Genomic DNA, 17,683 nt, shown 5'->3' on the forward strand with positions numbered 1-17,683 from the left:
TCCTCATTGCTTTTCCCTTGAAATCATAAAAGTATTTTGCTACTTTATCCATCCTATACTAACTCCTCATTGATTGTAAAGAAGTGTGCTAGTGCCAGATTACCCATTGTTGATCAACATCATATGTCTAAGTGTACTATCAGATATTAATTTATTATAAAGTGTGATATATATATATTGTTTAAATTCTCAAATAAACCTTTTAATTTGCAAAACAAACCTACTTCTTGGCTCAGTGGGGTCAGGGGGATTCTAAGAGGGGGGTGTTATACAAGGGTGGTCATCCAGAGTACTGAACTAGACATAAAAATACATTAATAAGGGTTTTCCTCAGCATCCCAGACTAGGCATTGACTTGGTTGTAGTGTTGATTGAATATCGCTTACATATCCTGATTTTTTTCCACACTCCATTTCCATTCGCAGGGTCTCTTGATGGATCTGAAAGAGCGTTGTGTGGGTTTGGTTACTTGTCAGGGAAAGGGCAATGCAAGATAGCTTTGCTGTTTTTTTATTTTTTATTTGTGAAGACTGACAGTACGCTGGGCCCAGAGTCTGGCTGAGTTCAGGGTGTTTTGTGTCAGGAGCAGCGAGACGTTTGTATGAGATCAGGCCACATGTACTATAATGTTAGGATGCATTGCCTGGGGTTCTGGCATGTATGTTCCCACTGCACATCTCTCACTCTCATTTGCTCCCCTTTGCTAGCTTTTTTGAACAGCATGATTACAATTTTGTTTTGTTGGATTGTTTTTTCAATCTATCACCCCTCTATAGCCACCATGCCCCTCCCCCCTCCGCTTTGTTCATCTAGTCTCTACACATCCTCATTGTGCTCTTTTGCTCTCTTTGCACCTTTCCTTTGGAATGTGCCCCCCTCTCTGTTTGTGGTGCTAGCATCAAGCAATTTTTGTCATCTGCTTAAGAATCGAATACTCAGGCCTTCTTAAACTCAATTGTGACATGAATTTTCATTGATTCACCATGTCATAGTTATTGGATCATATTGTAATTTGCTGTGACAAAAGCAATCTGCAAAATCCATAAATAAATTATTATACCAAAACAGCTTCCATTCTCTGCACCACTGCCTCCGAGATTTACGTATTTCCCTTTCCCCCTCCTTAACTGAGGTAATTGATCAGGATTTCCCTAAACAACCTGAAGATGCTGAAATGGAGCCACTTTACAGATTCTGTAAACTCCGAATGCCTGAAAAGAGCACATCTTAAGCGAGGTACAGACGCTCTTCTTTCAGATTACAAGGTAGAAACAGCTTGAGTCCCTCTCAAGATTCACATAAATGTAGTAGAACTTGACTGAAAAGATACTTGCATTGGGGTTTGTTGTTTCTCTCGAAAAGTTTCAACAGGAAAAAGGAAATAGTTGCTATACCTCAGGGCCGGAAGTAAGCCCTGAAGTGCATAGAGAAATTTGGATTTACTGCGGGCAAAGCAGACAGTTGCATGCTTTATGAAACATAAATAAGTCTCCCATCGTGGGCTGCTGCTCCTGGTGCAGAGACACATGTGGATTCACAATTTGTGTGCTACTGATAAACCTCAACCTCTTTTATTGTTCTAAGTTGTCCATGGACAGTCATTTATCAATGAGAGCAGCCATATTTATCAAATAACTGACACCAGGGTTGGAAAATCGGCAGGAGCAGGACGCTATTTAGTCCCTGTGTGTAGCATAGACGAGGCTTCATAGCTTGAGGCCAACAACTACCAGAAGTACTATTGACTGCCGGAAAACTGGTGCCATACACATATACTTGTATGACATTAGCTCTGTGTAGATAATGCATGCATCAGAGAATTAAGCCCCATAATGGTTCATATATAAATGCCAGGAAGTTGTAGCTCGCCTTCTCAGTGCAAATTAGATTTGCAGCTCACAAGGTATTAGCAATGTATTCGCCAGAGGTAGCTCCTGCCTATTGGGTGATTCCAAAAGTCAAGGAGCTTTAATAGATGAAAATACCCCATAATTAAGATAGCACCAACAAAAAGCTATTGGATTCTCTTGCAAGTCTAAGCCTAAAACATCATTTGATTTTCCTGATCAAGTGTCCAAACTACCTTCTCGCCAAATCACATTTTGATTCTTCATTTTGTTTGATTCTTCATTTCAAAATAAAGAGTGCTCCTATGTTTGAATATTTTCGAGTACCATTCATCCATCTTTCCCCTTGCCCTGGGTGCTCTGCTTTTAAAATAAATTATTTATATTCTTTAATTTATCTGCATGGGTAATTCGTCATTTCTTCATCATATTTAGCTTTTCACTTTCTGTGACTTATATCCACTGAACTCAAAAGGGAATGTTTGCATTGGCAGCAGGCTAGTAAAAGGACCAAGAGGATTGCTCATTTTAAGTCCTCTCTCCTCCTAGTAGGTTGTCATAGATGATATTCAAAGGTCTAAACCAGTCTTTACATTATGAACAATAAATACATTCAGATTGATGAATAGCAATTGTAGTTACATTTGCAATAAAGCAAACTTAGGGATGAAACCAGCCTGAATGTTGAGCATTGAAAGTGTATGTAAAGCTTTGGAAGGAGATCACTTCAGGTGAAGTGATGTGAGCGGAGAAAAAAGGAGGCAACCAAGAGCAACTGTGGCTTGGATACTTGGAGCATACAGACACACCTCCTGGCAGCTGCCATTAATTTCCAGGTGCGGGTATAGAGCACTGTGAGCTTTGGAGGAGGACACTTTGGGCCACATTTCAAATATGTGTTCGCTTAGAAAAGCTTAGACAACTCTGGGCCATTCATTGAGCATCAAGAAACACTACCTTGCAGCTGACATTCATTTCCTGCAAGTTGTGGAGTGCTCTATAAGAGGGGGTAGGATAAACCTGCCGGAAGCATTGCAAAGGGTTTGGGTGTGTTTGACCGCCTGAGAACTGATCGCGGCAAACTGTTTGAAAAAAAACAGTCAGCATGCGATCAGTTCTCAGAGTATGAAATGCACTCACGCCAGCCCCCCACCCCACATCCCCTTTTCCCACTTACCTGATTCCCGTCGCCTGGTCCACTTCAGCCCTGCAGCGTTGGATCCGTCCCTCTAACGTGGGTCAGATATGACGCAGCAGGGGCCCTTTTTCTTCTTTTTTTTGTTTTTCGGTTCACCGCCTCCAATATTGTGGAAGCGGGGGACACCCCCCAAAACCCAAAGGATAATACATGCCAAAAATGGGTGGCAGGGGACATCCACGCAACCCCCTATTCACATGTTCCGTATTTATGAACCTAATTGTTTTTTTTTTCTACACTCGAATGGTACTTACCAAATTAGGTCAAATGTATCATTGGGTAAAAAAAAATGAACAATTATGCTAATACCTTGCAAAGAAATTAGAATCATAGGTGATCGTGGTCCAATTATGTCTGCAGGAGGAGGAGGTACGGTGTGAGTGTGAAGGGACACCAAATTACCATTGGGCCATCTGGCAAAGTGGGTGAAGGTAATATGAAGATCTATTAATCCCGCCATGGGTTTAAGAGGCAGGTGGCCAGATGGACAATTCAGTTACAGAGTTAGGATGGGTTCAACTTAACAGATCAGCTTATCTGCCCACCCTGGCCCACCAGTCTCCACTTGTTGTTCTCACTCATATTAGTGGAATTGAAAATTTGGGTGCTAATTACAGCCTTCTGATAGGTATTGAGTGAGAAGCGGGTTTTCCAATAAGTCCCCAATCATTTACTCATTAACATGTTTTGAATGCTATTTGTGGGGTTTAATGATCTACTGGTTCGAGCAGGCAGTAAGGGTTCAAATAAGGAAGGGAAAATAGAGTGGGGGGAAGGAGAAGGTGGAAAATGGAAAAGATTGCAATTGTAATATAAAGGTTCCATGTAATAATGTCGCCACAAAAATCTCGCCATGCAAAAATATCGCCGAAAAATTGCCGTTTTTGTGGCAACATTATTGCATGGAACATGCGGGGGACACCCCCGCAACCTACAAACTTTTTTTTTTCTTTTTTATTTATTTAGTTTTTTAATTTATTTTTTTGCCCCTGCCCCCATATATATGGTCACCAAAATAATATCGCCACGACATTTTCCTGCCGATATTATTTACGGCGACCATATATATGGGGATATTATTACCTGATACCAATATAAAGAGGTTTATCTGAGAAGAGAGGTAGGGATGCAGCAGGTGGAGAATTCATTAAAAGCCTCAACTTCAGTGAAAGAAATCATACAATCTGAGTGTAGTCCCCTTGGTGGTGGAGATGCCCAAATCAAACAATCTGCATTATTTCCCCTGTGGTTCCTACATGCAGGTCCTCCTCTTTTAGCAGCAATTTACAAAGAGAAAATATGAGTGCAGACAAAGTATCCCAGACTTCAATGAGCTGTATAGAGGAGTCATTTTCCAGTCCTCCAAAACCAAGCCACATGAGGAAGATGTCAAATGGGAATAAGTGAAATGCTGTGCCAATTTTATACGGCCTAGAAATTAGCGAATTCTCTGAAGCATTTAACTATGAAAAATTGGAAGGAAGATATTGGTGTAAAGCTTTAAAGATCCCCAATAGTGTCCCAATTGTTTTTATTAGATATGAGATAATGCTCACTTCAATTTAATCAATCGGGAGTTGGAAAGCTGTTTCTTTGAAAAGAAAAACTATTATTGGGTCTGGATATACTCTATATCAAGTTCTCCAATCACAAATTCAGATGAGGAATCTGAGATGTCTTTTTAGATTTAAAAGTAAATTTATGTAGTTACATCTTAATGAATGGTCATATGAGTGAGCAATTACTTATCGCACATCTATAAGATGTTAAAATGAAAATCCACTGACTGGATCCAAACTTGTGATGTGATAAAAGTGGCACTTATACACTGTTTGTGGATTTTGAGCAAGAAAATAAACGACTTGGTACAGTGCCGCCACACATAGCACAGTGCCCTGATGGGAGATTAATGAGAACTGTCCTGAGACTGAAGCTAAGTCTACTTCATCCTCGTGAGATACTACATGTTAGGAGCCTAAGTATAGATAACAACTGTAGACTTTGCCACTTGGCTGTATAGACTCTGAAGCATATTTGTATACATTGGGCCTCATTACGACCCTGACGCTAATGGGTTAATGGTGCCGTAAAAGGCTGCAGCGCCGTTAACCCATTTGAGGGTGGTTACCTTTTTAGAATACGTGCCTTGTGATAAAGTATCTTAATGTTTATATACAGTATTTTTTTAAAACGTGCTTTGTGGAAAGTATCTTAATGTTCATAACCTATTTGTGAATTTCTTTGCATAGGGTTTCTTTTCTTAACCAATAAAATAAATAAAAATACATTTTAAAAATGCAGAGACAGTAAAGTAATAATCTGAATAAAAGAGGGTGAGCACTCCTAGAGCACAACATGATGTGAGCAGAATGTATTTCTCCTGACAAGGTATGCTTGAATACTAATGAGGTAATCATGCATTCACAGCTGTTGAAAAATGTACTTATGGCAGTCAATAAGAAAATGGATACTTGGTCACTAAATTAGACAAAATGAAACAATTCTGAGAGAAAATCTAGGCACATTAACAACTAGAATGGAAAGCGAAATGTGCCTCATTAAAATCTGATTATGCTCTGGCCAATTGTAGCGCCCATGGCTCACCTCACTTATTGTTCATAGGCTGAAATGGGACGGACCAAGGGAAAGGGATGTTAGACATGGAGTAGACAAATACGACATTATGATGTTGGTGGAAACCTGGGCTAATGACACGCTAGGTCTGCAGGGCTTAATTCCCCCCCCCCATCTTCCCACATTAGCAAACAGGAAATGAGACACATCACGTGGATTGAGGTTTTGGGTGAAATTCTCGTAGATGTACGTGTCACGTATGACAACCAGGTACCAGATTATATGTAAGTAGAGACCTGGGAGATGCAATGTGTGGTATGACGCAGTTGGATTGTTTTATTAGTCCAGATCCATGGCTCTGTATTACTCTTCATAATTGGAGGACTCCTAGCATGATGAATTATATTATAATTCCCGTTACCTTTTTGTGAATATGTTCAAGCTTTCGAAGTCATCCTTCTTCATTGTAGGGATCATTACTTGATTATCCTCTCAGTAAACATGTCCTTGAAGGGGGCATGGCTGGTTTCGGATGTGGTCTGTAAACGGCTGCATCTTAACAAGACGCCTGTGAGATGGTCAGCACTGAAACCATCATTGGCCCATAAAAGGTTTGTGGAGATTAGGTTCATGTGCTTCAGCCTCTCACAAACGTGATGGGTTCACCCAAAGTCATAACAATATTTTATGTTATATTAAAGATGTTCATACGATGCACTGCTGTCAGTTACATGCCAGTTACATGGTAACTTGGAGCAATGGGACCTGTAAGAACATTGGGTGGGCTTGGTTGGTAGGGAGAGAGGGAAAATGTCCTACTGTGTTGATGCGTGTAGATCACAAGCACTAGGCTCTGCATGCAGGTATGTTTCTAGGTGTTGGTGGCGCGTAAGTCATGGGTGTGCAGAGAAGAGCCTTGTGTGCCTTGTGTGCTCATAGTGTGAGGATGTACCGGCTGGGACTTTGGTTGGTCTGAGAGATGTATAGTCCTTATGATTTGAATATGTATTTGGAGGGTGTTTCATTACTGTATGTGAGTGGCTTAGCTGATGTGCATAGTATCAGTTGCAAATTAGGAAGGTGTATAGGTTAGTGAAGGGTGCATGAAGTCAAGGCCCTAACAGTCATTCAAAGCATCCTAGCCTGTATCACTGTCCAAACATCCTCGAAGGGGAACAGCTATAAGTATAATTACAGAGAGGTAGTACACACCTTCTAGCTCATAGGGTGCAGAGAATGAGTGGTGTTGAATCTATATTTAACAATCTTGAAATATGTCCATGGAAAAAGATGCCCAATATATTTCCTTCTTTGATCACTCTTCTTTTAGGTTGGCTGAGGTAGATGTACTGCCTGCCCTATTTGAGCTAGGTATACAAGTATACACATATTATTGAGCTTAGGCACATTTTGTTCCTCTGGGTCAATTAAATCAACTATTTTCTTTTAGACCTGGTAGCTACAAGTTTTGGTTACTGCCTTCAGTCTTGTTTAATTTATTTGTTAATTCCCTAGTGGCACCCTTTGTCATTTGACACCAGATATGCCAATTTAATGAATGACTCTCTAGAACAAGGTCTAATCCCAGAAGCATGTTTATTTATTTTGATCCCTCCATTGCTGAAGAAACGCTCCCTAAACCTAGACGATCCAGCAGACCATAGACCACTAGTAAATTCTCCTTTTTAAGAGAAATCTCAGAGAAGGTTGGTGTACAACAGCTTCATGATTATGTGGGAAAAAATATAACTGCTGTGGAGACACACAGTTATATTTACACTCTGGAAAGGTTACCAACAGAGTCCTGGTTAATATCCATGAAACCTACTTTAGCAGATGGATGTTCACCAAGACACTTTGCTGATGATGTTGAATTTATCTGCAGAATTCGACACCCCAAACTATTTTAGGTGGGTTTGGTAGTCAAGGTGTTAAATTAAACACTCCATTTGTTAGCTCCCTCCTTTCCAATCATCATATTTATATCAGTTTACATTTACATGGACTTGAAACAGCATATACTCAAGTTATGTACATGATGCCTCAAGGCTCTTACTACCCTGGAGGGAAACTTTGCTTTTTAATATCTGTATGAACACCACTACAGGGCCTGCTATAGGACGTGCATATTGGATGGTGTCCAATTCTCTGCTGTATTTCAAACTAACTAATAATGATTCTCATTACAATGCTGGGTTTTCTTCCCTCTTAACACACATTCAATTATGGATGGATGACCATTGGTTGAGTATCATCAACTCCAAAATGTGCTTAGCTTAATCAAAACAACTGCTAATAATAAACAACCTATTGATAATCCTCCTTCGTTATAAATTAATGTAACTATTCTTCCTGTCATGCCTAAGGTTAAAAAGTGTTGTTATTCACTTCAGCTCTCTTCTTACAATTTTTACACATACTAATTATTTGGTTTGTTCACCTAGATATTATATTTGAACTTTCAGGAAAATGTGCCCTTCATACAGGAAATATGTGGTAATATAGTATAGTAATGAGAGAAATGGAAAGAGCCCATGTGTGGGAGATGTGTTGGCACCACACAGACGGACAGTCAAATCAACAGTGCATGATCCTCTATTCTGTGCATTTTTGAAGGTCCTGAGATCAAGAATTATGCTCCCACGCTTGAAAATGAAGTATTTCAATCAGTGTAGACCAGTTGCTTGTTATCTGTTCTCCATGCCTTTGGTTTGTGCAGCTATTTAGGATTTCCTCTCTGTGTTCATTGTACAGTGCTCATAAAGTCCAAATATTGGTGTGAATGTAACATCAGTTAGTAGATATTGTCAATCTTCTTTGTATGTATATAACCCTGGTCACTGTATTCATGTTGAGGCCCCAATAGGTTCCATGCTCATGCTGCCGTAAAATACTTAGAATAGTCTATTTTGGTTAACAAGCTACAGAACTCACATCACAATCTCATAGCCATCCCTATGAGTTGGCATTGATGTGAAAGCAATAAAGGAAAGCATACCGGGCGTGCAAACATGAAAAGAAATGCCCACATCCAGATGAGACTAATGGTGCTGTCTCATAGGGCAGCATGATTTGAAACATAGTTTCATTGTGGTGTAGTTGACATCCTTGCAATTGAAGCAGTGGAAAACGTTTACCCAAGTGTGTCAGTTGTTGTCAGTTGCTTAGTTGTGTACACAGTGTGAGAGCTTTATTCACTTGGTATGATGAGGACCATGGTCCGTCTCATGTCATTTACATCTAAGTAACTAATGGAATTCTGACCTTTTTATTTGTATTTTATCTTTTTCTAGAGTCAAGCCCACATTAAGCATATTGTATGTAATGTTGTTAAGTAAATTACTGTATTTTATAATTGATCATTAATCTAAAGTAAACATATTTGATTTTATGTTGATTGAAAGTTTTCAGTGCTGAACCTTCTTTTTTCCAATATTATCATCATTGTATCATAATTCCAACCTTAAATAACAGACTATTGTACTGACGCTAATGTAAATACTATGTATGTGCTTTAAATGCCTGTTGCTTTATCGGGGAAGTGTGGACACTGCAATCCACTCAATCTTTATTTGAGCCGCTTTGTCCTTGGCTACTTGTTTCTCATTATCGTTGCTAAAAATAGTGTGTTCAGCCTTTTGAAAACAAGTTTTGAGGAATTTGTTTGCCATTGTTGTGCCTGTTGCTTCCTTTTCAGCAACCAAGCTGTTATCTACGCTATGTATTGATCCAATTGAGCATGTCGCCTCAGTGGCAGTGCAAGGTCACATTGCCGCTTCTTAGTCCAGCCCTACCTCCCACAGTCTTTTCTGATGGCATGAAATCGAGTGAGTGTATTGTTTATCACCTCGCTAGCATATGCTGCAGCTAGGTAACGCCATATGCGTCATTTGAGGGTAGCCAGGTGTGGCCGTTCTGACCCCAGGCTCCCTCTTTGCGACCCCTGGCTTAGTTCTTGTGACCCCCTAGTTCAAATAGAGGTCAGAAGGGAGGTGTCAAGGAGAGAAGGCAAACTAGGGCCTATGAGTCCTGTTTACTCTGTTCATTGTATGGAAATGTCAGCAGAACAGAAGTGCAGCCACAAAGTAAAGCTGCTGTGCTGTGCACTGTTAATGTGGGTGCGGCCTGGGTTCATTTACTTCTTGAAACATTTTTGCTTTCGTTTATGTGTTGTTTGGCTCATTGCTCAGGGGCAATGTGCTAGGTTTGGAAGTAACAAAACATAGAGCACTACAGGTTCGAACCACGGGTCTGCGCTTAGAAACCTCTGGGTATTAAGCGCGTTATAAATAACTAAGTAATACATCATATCGTACTGAAGGAAGCATTAAACAAAAATAAATGGGCATGCAATCTCATTTATGAATGACCTTTGAAAGGCACAATAATAGCATTTGCACATACCATAATGTGCATTCCCATTTATTCAGTGGCAGTATAGGTTTCCTAATGTTTTGAAAAAAAATATTTTCACAGAGCTTCACAAGTTGCATTTAAACGTATTGTCGGCTTATATTTGCAACATCAATACCATATGTTGGGAAATATATTTCAATAATGGGGTCTGACTGAGTGCATGTATATTTTTTTACAAGTAAATATTTGCTACTGTCTTATTGCCCCAGGTCTTTCCGGAATTACTTACCCAGGCTTTGCATTCTGGGACTTGTTGTGCTTGATTTGTAATGGGAAAAACAACAGTTCCCAAAATGCAAAGGGAAATGGTACTGAATTATAATTTCTCAAATTATATGCACAAAGAAAATTCCACATTTTGGAGTCTGTAATCCATAAGGGAAAATCTGCAACGCCCCTTCACATAATACATTTAAATCAGTGTATATGGCATGCAGTGCAACGGCGACACCATAATATTTGCATGAAAAGGACAACTTGCATAGCTCTTCATTTTAATCTAATAACATATAGTGGTGTCTTTAAACTTCCATGTTGTACTTGATGTGTGATCGGTACTTTGAACTTGCACTGTTGTTGCCATCAATGTTGCAAGAGGTGCCATAATTCCCCCATTTGCTAGGTGCTTTGCTCGGCAGCACATATAGGGCACTTCAGAGGCCTTTTGAGGTAAGAGTTGTGGCAGGGGCAGTGAGGTCATGATATGGCCACCTGGATATGCAAGGCCATCCCTTACATATGAAGACTGTAGACTTGAGGCTATCCATAGCAAATATTAGCACCACCTAGACATGTGTGGCTTTCCCTTGAATATGGTGCCTATACCCAGCATATAAAGCGTTAACTGCCAATGCATGGCATCACTATGTCATTAAGACTGCACTTGCCATATGTTGGCATCCCCAGGACATATGAGGTTGCCCTTTGAATATTATGACTATACGTGGCTTGTGGCGCTATAAATGGTGGTCATTGGCAGTACCTGCATTTAAGAGACTACACTCAGTGTATTATGACATCACCATGGGGCTTTATTTAGCATATGATGTTTATACCAAATGTTTGTCATAGGATGGCACTAACAGGCTGTACAGTCTGATGAAGACACTGCGCGTGGCATAAGCTGTTTCTACTAATTGGTGTACTTCTGGCATTTTAAGTACCACACTTTGGACTTAGCTGTCTGTTAATTTATCATCTTAATTCTATTATTTTTTTAGTATCTGTAGTTCTGTTTCCTGTTATGTGAACAGGGTCAAAGGTTGTGTGATATCACATCCTGTGGTGTTGTCAAATGAGTGATATAATGTCCGCTACCCCTGGCATTTTGGTGAATTGATGTTCCAGGTTATTGCTTCTGCAGCAGATCTATACATAATTGTTTCATAACATGTTTTTCCTTGTCATGAGCAGTCCTATTGGGAAGCAGTCTGGGAGCCTAGACGGCCCTGCCCCAGCACAGTTTAGGATTCAGAGTGGTGTTGGGGTGGAGTGTGGGGTGGAAGGATCAATGGAAAAGATCTGTATACATGCTGATGTGGAAGTAAAATGTGCCGAATGAACAGTATTAATATTATGCCTGAAGCCATTCCACAAATTTAATTGGATGTAAATGTACACGTGGGACACTTTTTTGCTGAAGAATAATTGGTTCTTTATCATTAAGGATCAGTTGATAAGTAAGTAACAGGGATTCTTTAAGAATGAGTCACATCATTTTGTCAGTGCAAACAGATTTGCACAGATGCACATTGTAGTTTTTGTGTGTACAACATTTGCTGATTCACAAAGTGTGACAGGAAGCAAATGTAGGCAGATTGTACCTCCCACCCCCACCACCGGGTAGTCTGCTCACATGCACCTGTGACTGAATGGCCAAGAAGGGGATTCCCCAACAAATACTGGCAATTTCCATGTTCAGAATGGGAGTTACTGTAGGAGTGGCCATGACATCAATGTACATCAGAACTACCCCATGAAAGCTGAAACAAGCATAGTGATGAACAAAAATGTTGCACATTCTCCTTATCTTCCAGGCCATAATGTGCCCCTGTTGCAACCTAGTGTGCCTCAGGAAAAGGGGCAGGCACTATTTCCACCCTTTTAAACGTAAGTGTAGTCCTTCCACCATTGTTTGACACCACTTGATGCTCAATTTGTATAACTTCACTTTTTCCAAGGTCTGCCTCCCCATGTGCAAGTTCCCTTCCAAGATGTGCTCAATCAGGATGTGAAAGGTCCAAACAACTCACGGGTCACATGGAAATATTGGTCTGTCATCGTGCCCTCGCAGGTTGCAAGTTGGCACAGGCGCATGTTGCCTTAGCCACAGTAATCTCCATGTCACCAGAAAACCTTGCGAATAGGGAATGTATTGTGTATGCCATGATGGATGGACTTTGCTGAATCTCTACAAGAATTGCCTGCCTTTTGTGGTATTTCTGATGTCATAGTTTTCCATTGAGAAAATGAAGACGTCAACAACAGGACAAGGACGATCAGTAAGAATACAAAAAGAATTCAAAGAGAAAAAACCGAAGAAAATCATTAGCTCTCATTAAGAGCAGTATTTTGGAATTAAGAATGTCCTACAGCAAGAAGTGACCAGGAGGAGTAGATAAATACTTACAGATTTTGCCTCTGTTGTGTTATCAATATAATCCACATGAGAGAGTGATAGGGAGGCTTGGTCTAACTGTAAAGACAAAAAAACAACAGCCCTTTTACAAAAAATGATATGTTAATGCGACAGCTGTATTTCTTTTTGATCTTTTAAAAATGTGCATATTCTCTGCACTGTAAACTACACATCAACACAGCACATTTGTATTGTACATTAAAATGTATTGGGCATAGCCCAGGCCAAACCCAGACACCAGAGCCAAACACACAACATGTTACATAATGATTACATCACAATATTTTCAAATGGCGCAACAATGCGTTAAATGAGATGAAATGTGAGCACACAGGAATTATATTCCAAGGATATTATAACATAGGTACACTGCAAAAATATCCTTTAAAAATGATCAATATGAACATTTAAAAATAACTTTAAAATAAGTTACAATTGAGGAAAGTAGAAATATTCCAACTTTGATTTTTAAAGAACAAAATTACAAATAGATCAAAACAAAAAAGAAAACACTCCCGGCTGGGATTGACATGGTTCTGTTCATTTTTGGGGTATTGAAATGGTGCTTGGGGGCTTGGGTGTATTGCCCCATCTGTAAAGTGTAACTTCAAAGCTGTAAAATGGTAAGTGCAAATAAGGGAATGATGGATTTAGCAAGGTGGTAATATGGGGATTCCCTTGGTACTTCCACATCAAAAAGAAATCAAGTACACATTTTTTAAACTAAATACATATATTTGAACAGAATATGCTTTTTTAAGACAACATGTAAAATAAAACATTTAGTTAGTACATGTTAAATGTCTTTGTTTTTACTGTTGACATTATTTTCATTGTAAAATGTGTTAATTTTACCTTTTCATTATTATTGTTACCATTTAATTTTAAGTTTGGTATTTTATTTCTGGAATTTTATAACATAGAGCCCAAATAGGTGAAATGGCCCGTAAAGGTTATAAAATAGTATGTGGCCTATGATGGTAGCTGGTTTGCAATATTGAAAAGTAGGCTTTATGATAGTAGTGGCCTCACCCATTCCAAATGTTGCAGATTACCCTATGGTGAGATGTTTTAACTGCATTACCATAACATGAAATATATTTACCAAGAGGGGCCCAAAGTTAACTCAGGTTAACGATGAGGCTAGGGTGGCATCATCAGGGAACAATTAGATAGTTTATCAGCGAGGAGAGAAGACTGGCCATTATCTGTAGATATTTGGTGTCCAGTCAAAGGGTCAAATACATTGTTTAGAACTGCAATAGTTTCGAATCTAAATGACCGAAAAATAAATTTTGAATGCCTTTTTTTAAATGTTTTTTTTTTGCCTTCATATAGGAAAAAATACTCGTTTTTCCCCAAAAAACGGGGGTTTTGTCGGGGACCACCCCCCCAAAAAAAAGAAAAATGCATTCAAATTTTTTTTTTAGATCCTTTTGATTCGAAAGTATTGCATTCGATCCCTTTGTATTCAAACCTTTCACTATAAACCAGATATGTGCGTAATTGAACAGTGCATTTCCGATTCGGATACAGTTATTGATACATTGACAGAAAATAAATGCAGCAAGATGCCCCATGCTATTAAGGCTGACGACGGCGAAACTGCTTTAGCTTTTTTCGGAGTGATTGCCTTGTAGACAATTTCTTTTTTTCTTTTGGATGAGAGCTCTTAGACAGTATCTGTGCAGCCTCTACTGTTAGAGTGCTTCAGCCAAGAGGTGAAGGAGCGCAAGACCCAGCTTCCGATACCCATGCAACTCTTAGGATATCAAAAATTATTGTGTTGCACTACGGCAAGAGGTTTAGTAACATTGAGAGGCAGACATCTCCACAATCCATAACTCATAGCACTCTGAGGCTTCTGGGTAAGCAGCACTTTATAACATTTAGCATACATAAATGAATAAGGTGCTGCCATAGCTCAAAGCATTGCTCTAGCCAACATTAGAGACCATATGACTGATGCATTAATATCTATGTGTGTTTAGGCTATGTGTATATTTGTGCAGATATTCGACAATATCTAACTGCCTTGTTCACCTAAATGGCTTGCCTAATTTGAGTTGGCAGGCTGTGTAGGACGGGGTAGGTTGAATACTGCGTGGCAGAAAACATCGAGGACGAAAACATCGAGTTTGTTTGGCTGAACTTCAATGCAAATATATGTCGGGGATCGGCTAGGGTTATAGTTAATGTGGTTGCCGTATGGGTGGTTGCGGTGGACTCCACGCATATGGTTGCGTTGAAATGGCCGAAAAGAAAAAGAAACTCGAGGTTTTCATCCTCAATGTTATTTCTTCCGTTGTAATCACACCAATCCATGTAGGGCATGTGTTTCTGTGATGCTTGTATCTTAATGAATATGGAGGAGTGGTATGCACCCAGCTCATTCTTCATCAATGGCTTTGCTGGCAGACAGGACTATAGAGAGCAGGCCTTGGTTCATGCTCAATAGAGCCTGCAATCAGGATGTGTATGTGCAATACTCTGGAAGAGAGGACAACATGCTCAAGGGGAATGTGAACGCGCTTTAAAAAACACACAGGGTGAACCTGGTGTGATGAGTGTTTCCTCATCTACCTGGTGTTAGTGAACCATACTTGGGCAGTCGTGGTTCATGAAGTAGGTGTATCCCTTTGTGACTCAAGGATGAGCTGATAGTAGAGAAGAGAACTATCACAGGTCATCCCGCTTTGGTTCAAACGTGCAAGATGGTGGATGTGGCACGTGTGTCAGATGTGTGTGTCAGGTTGGCAAAGACTTGCACTGTATTGAATAAGGAGACGCTTGTAGGCATTATCAGATTTGTTGTTGCTGACTTTCACCTGATTTACAATGTCTAAAACTAGAGAAAATCTTTGTTATATTGCATCTTAAAGAATACGTTTTTTTTATTTTTTTTTTTATAATGGTGGGAACCCCAATACCAAACAGCAACACAAGCTCCTCTATGGCATACAATACGTAGTCACTTCCATAAAGCCATCCAAACCACCTCCTCCAAGTCCAACAACTTCTACCCGCACCCCTAAAACAGGCGCTCCCCACCCCCAATCAAAAACCTTTCTCCTAAGGCACACAGACCCACCCTATCCCGTGAAGACAAATAATATGCCCAGGCATCCCTACCCACTACCTCCAGGCCCTCTTTCCCTGGATTTGTGAAAAAAGCAGCTGGAGTGACAGTAGTAGGCGAAGACTGCAATTGATGTGGTGGTGATGGAGACCTCAGTAGTTGAGCAACGAGGTGGGAGTGAAGATGGCCGTAGTCCTGTCCCAGATGACTTCTCGTTTACTTCCAGGATTGGGTATGGGAAAGGAGGTGGCCAAAAATATAGTGTGCCTCAATGGTGGCAAGAATGGCGGAATTTAGAATGGGCTCAGCATGGGCTCAGCTTTTCCAAAGTTACTGCCGTATCAATTTCTGTCCCGCTTGCATTCTGTACTGATATTTCTGCAAGCCCAGTCTTTTTTTGTTACCACATACAGACTTTTTCTAATTTCCACATGCAATAATTACAATTATCGCACCTGCATTAGTAAAGATATAATCTGGCAGAGATACTAGGGATTTTGGATGAGGTCATTATATCCAATAGAAAATCTGGCAGGTGATGCAGAATGGTTCTTAAGTACATTGAGTAATTATACATTGTACAGTATAATTATGAATTATGGAATTATATTATAATTATAAATTATAAGTGAATCCCTAAGCCCCCACAAAAGAATGTCCACACACTATGTTGGGTGATAACACAGCTTCTTTATATAAAATAAGGTTCAGTGAAATATATACATAATAACACTTTGTACCTTGGCAGATTAAATGTAAAATGTACCCATAGCTGGCAGTTTGAAAGCATAGCAATCATAAACAAGGTGTAACTGCATAGGAAGAAAGGCAGATTATTTTCAGAAAATAGGCAGTATACTTTCTTTACACTTAACTAGTGTTACTGAACTAAAATCCCCCCCACCTGGGCAACCTGTAAGGGAAAAGTAGGGTGTACCTTATTTTGTCTATTACAGCCCAGTCCATAAATGTTTAATAATGTTCTGCTTTACTTCTATAGGTTCCACTACCCCTAAAGTACCTGAGATGCCACAGAAGAACAGGATCCAAGGCAAATCAGGGACCCCTGGATGATTCCTGAGGCTGCAAGATGCTCTTCTGGCAAAGGTGATACTTGCTGTGGACTCCGAAGAGGCCTGTATGAAGCGGATAAGACCCTAGCAGAACTTGGATGCATTTTGGTAGTGACAGGTGCAGTGGCAGAGGTAGGTGTTGGGTATCACTATTTTGCACTTTACCGACAATTGTTTCTTCGGTGCTGTAGCCGCAGCACGGACATCCTGATGTCTTCTAGCAACCTGGACTCGACCACTGGACTATACTACGGACCCTCACTAAAGCTGGAACCTCGGGATATCTTCTTCCATTTTTGGTGGTGGCAAACCCACCAGCGGACTTTCCTCTGCACACAGCAAACTGGGATCTTCTTCGATGAAAGTTGTCAGATGTTGTGTCAAGGATGTCCCTTGAAAGATTCTTTGATCAGGTGGAACTTTCACAGCTCCGGGTGTGCAACATCACTATGCTTTTACCCTCTCTTCTGCGCAATGCATAGCAATCTGGCTTCCATTGGTCACAAACACACCTCCGGACTCTGGGTGGCACAACTGTACTACTTCGGGTTCGATATTTCCAAGCACTTCTCTTCTGCACTCACGAAGACCCCTTTTCCGGACAGCAGGCACATATGACTGGCTTCCAGGGTACCTCTGATGAAGGGTAGCAGGTGCACGATGGTCCCTCGTAGCTCGGGGAGAGGATGCCTATTCATGTCCTCTCTTGGATCAGTCCTTGGAAGAACACAGCAGCTTTCACATTACTTGAAGAAATGCAGCAGCACATGTCTTCCTCCAGCTGGGCTCCTGGTAACAGCTTCTTCTTGCTTCAGCTTCTGAACTTAGCTTCCGAACAAATTGGTGACTGAGAGGTGC

General features: G+C 40.3%; 1 protein-coding gene across 2 annotated transcripts in view; it reads right to left on the reverse strand.

Moving 5' to 3' along the window:
* PHEX (phosphate regulating endopeptidase X-linked) overlaps positions 1–17,683 on the reverse strand; it is a 1,520,886-nt gene that overhangs the window by 951,617 nt on the left and 551,586 nt on the right. For both annotated transcript variants that reach the window (XM_069639233.1, XM_069639232.1), the window contains exon 6: positions 12,665–12,730. In XM_069639233.1, coding sequence (XP_069495334.1) covers positions 12,665–12,730 — 66 coding nt within the window. The remainder of the gene's footprint in view (positions 1–12,664; positions 12,731–17,683) is intronic.

This window comes from Ambystoma mexicanum, chromosome 7q (genome assembly GCF_040938575.1).
Source record: "Ambystoma mexicanum isolate Mex_15411 chromosome 7q, UKY_AmexF1_1, whole genome shotgun sequence".
In the NCBI taxonomy this organism is placed as follows: Eukaryota; Metazoa; Chordata; class Amphibia; order Caudata; family Ambystomatidae; genus Ambystoma; species Ambystoma mexicanum.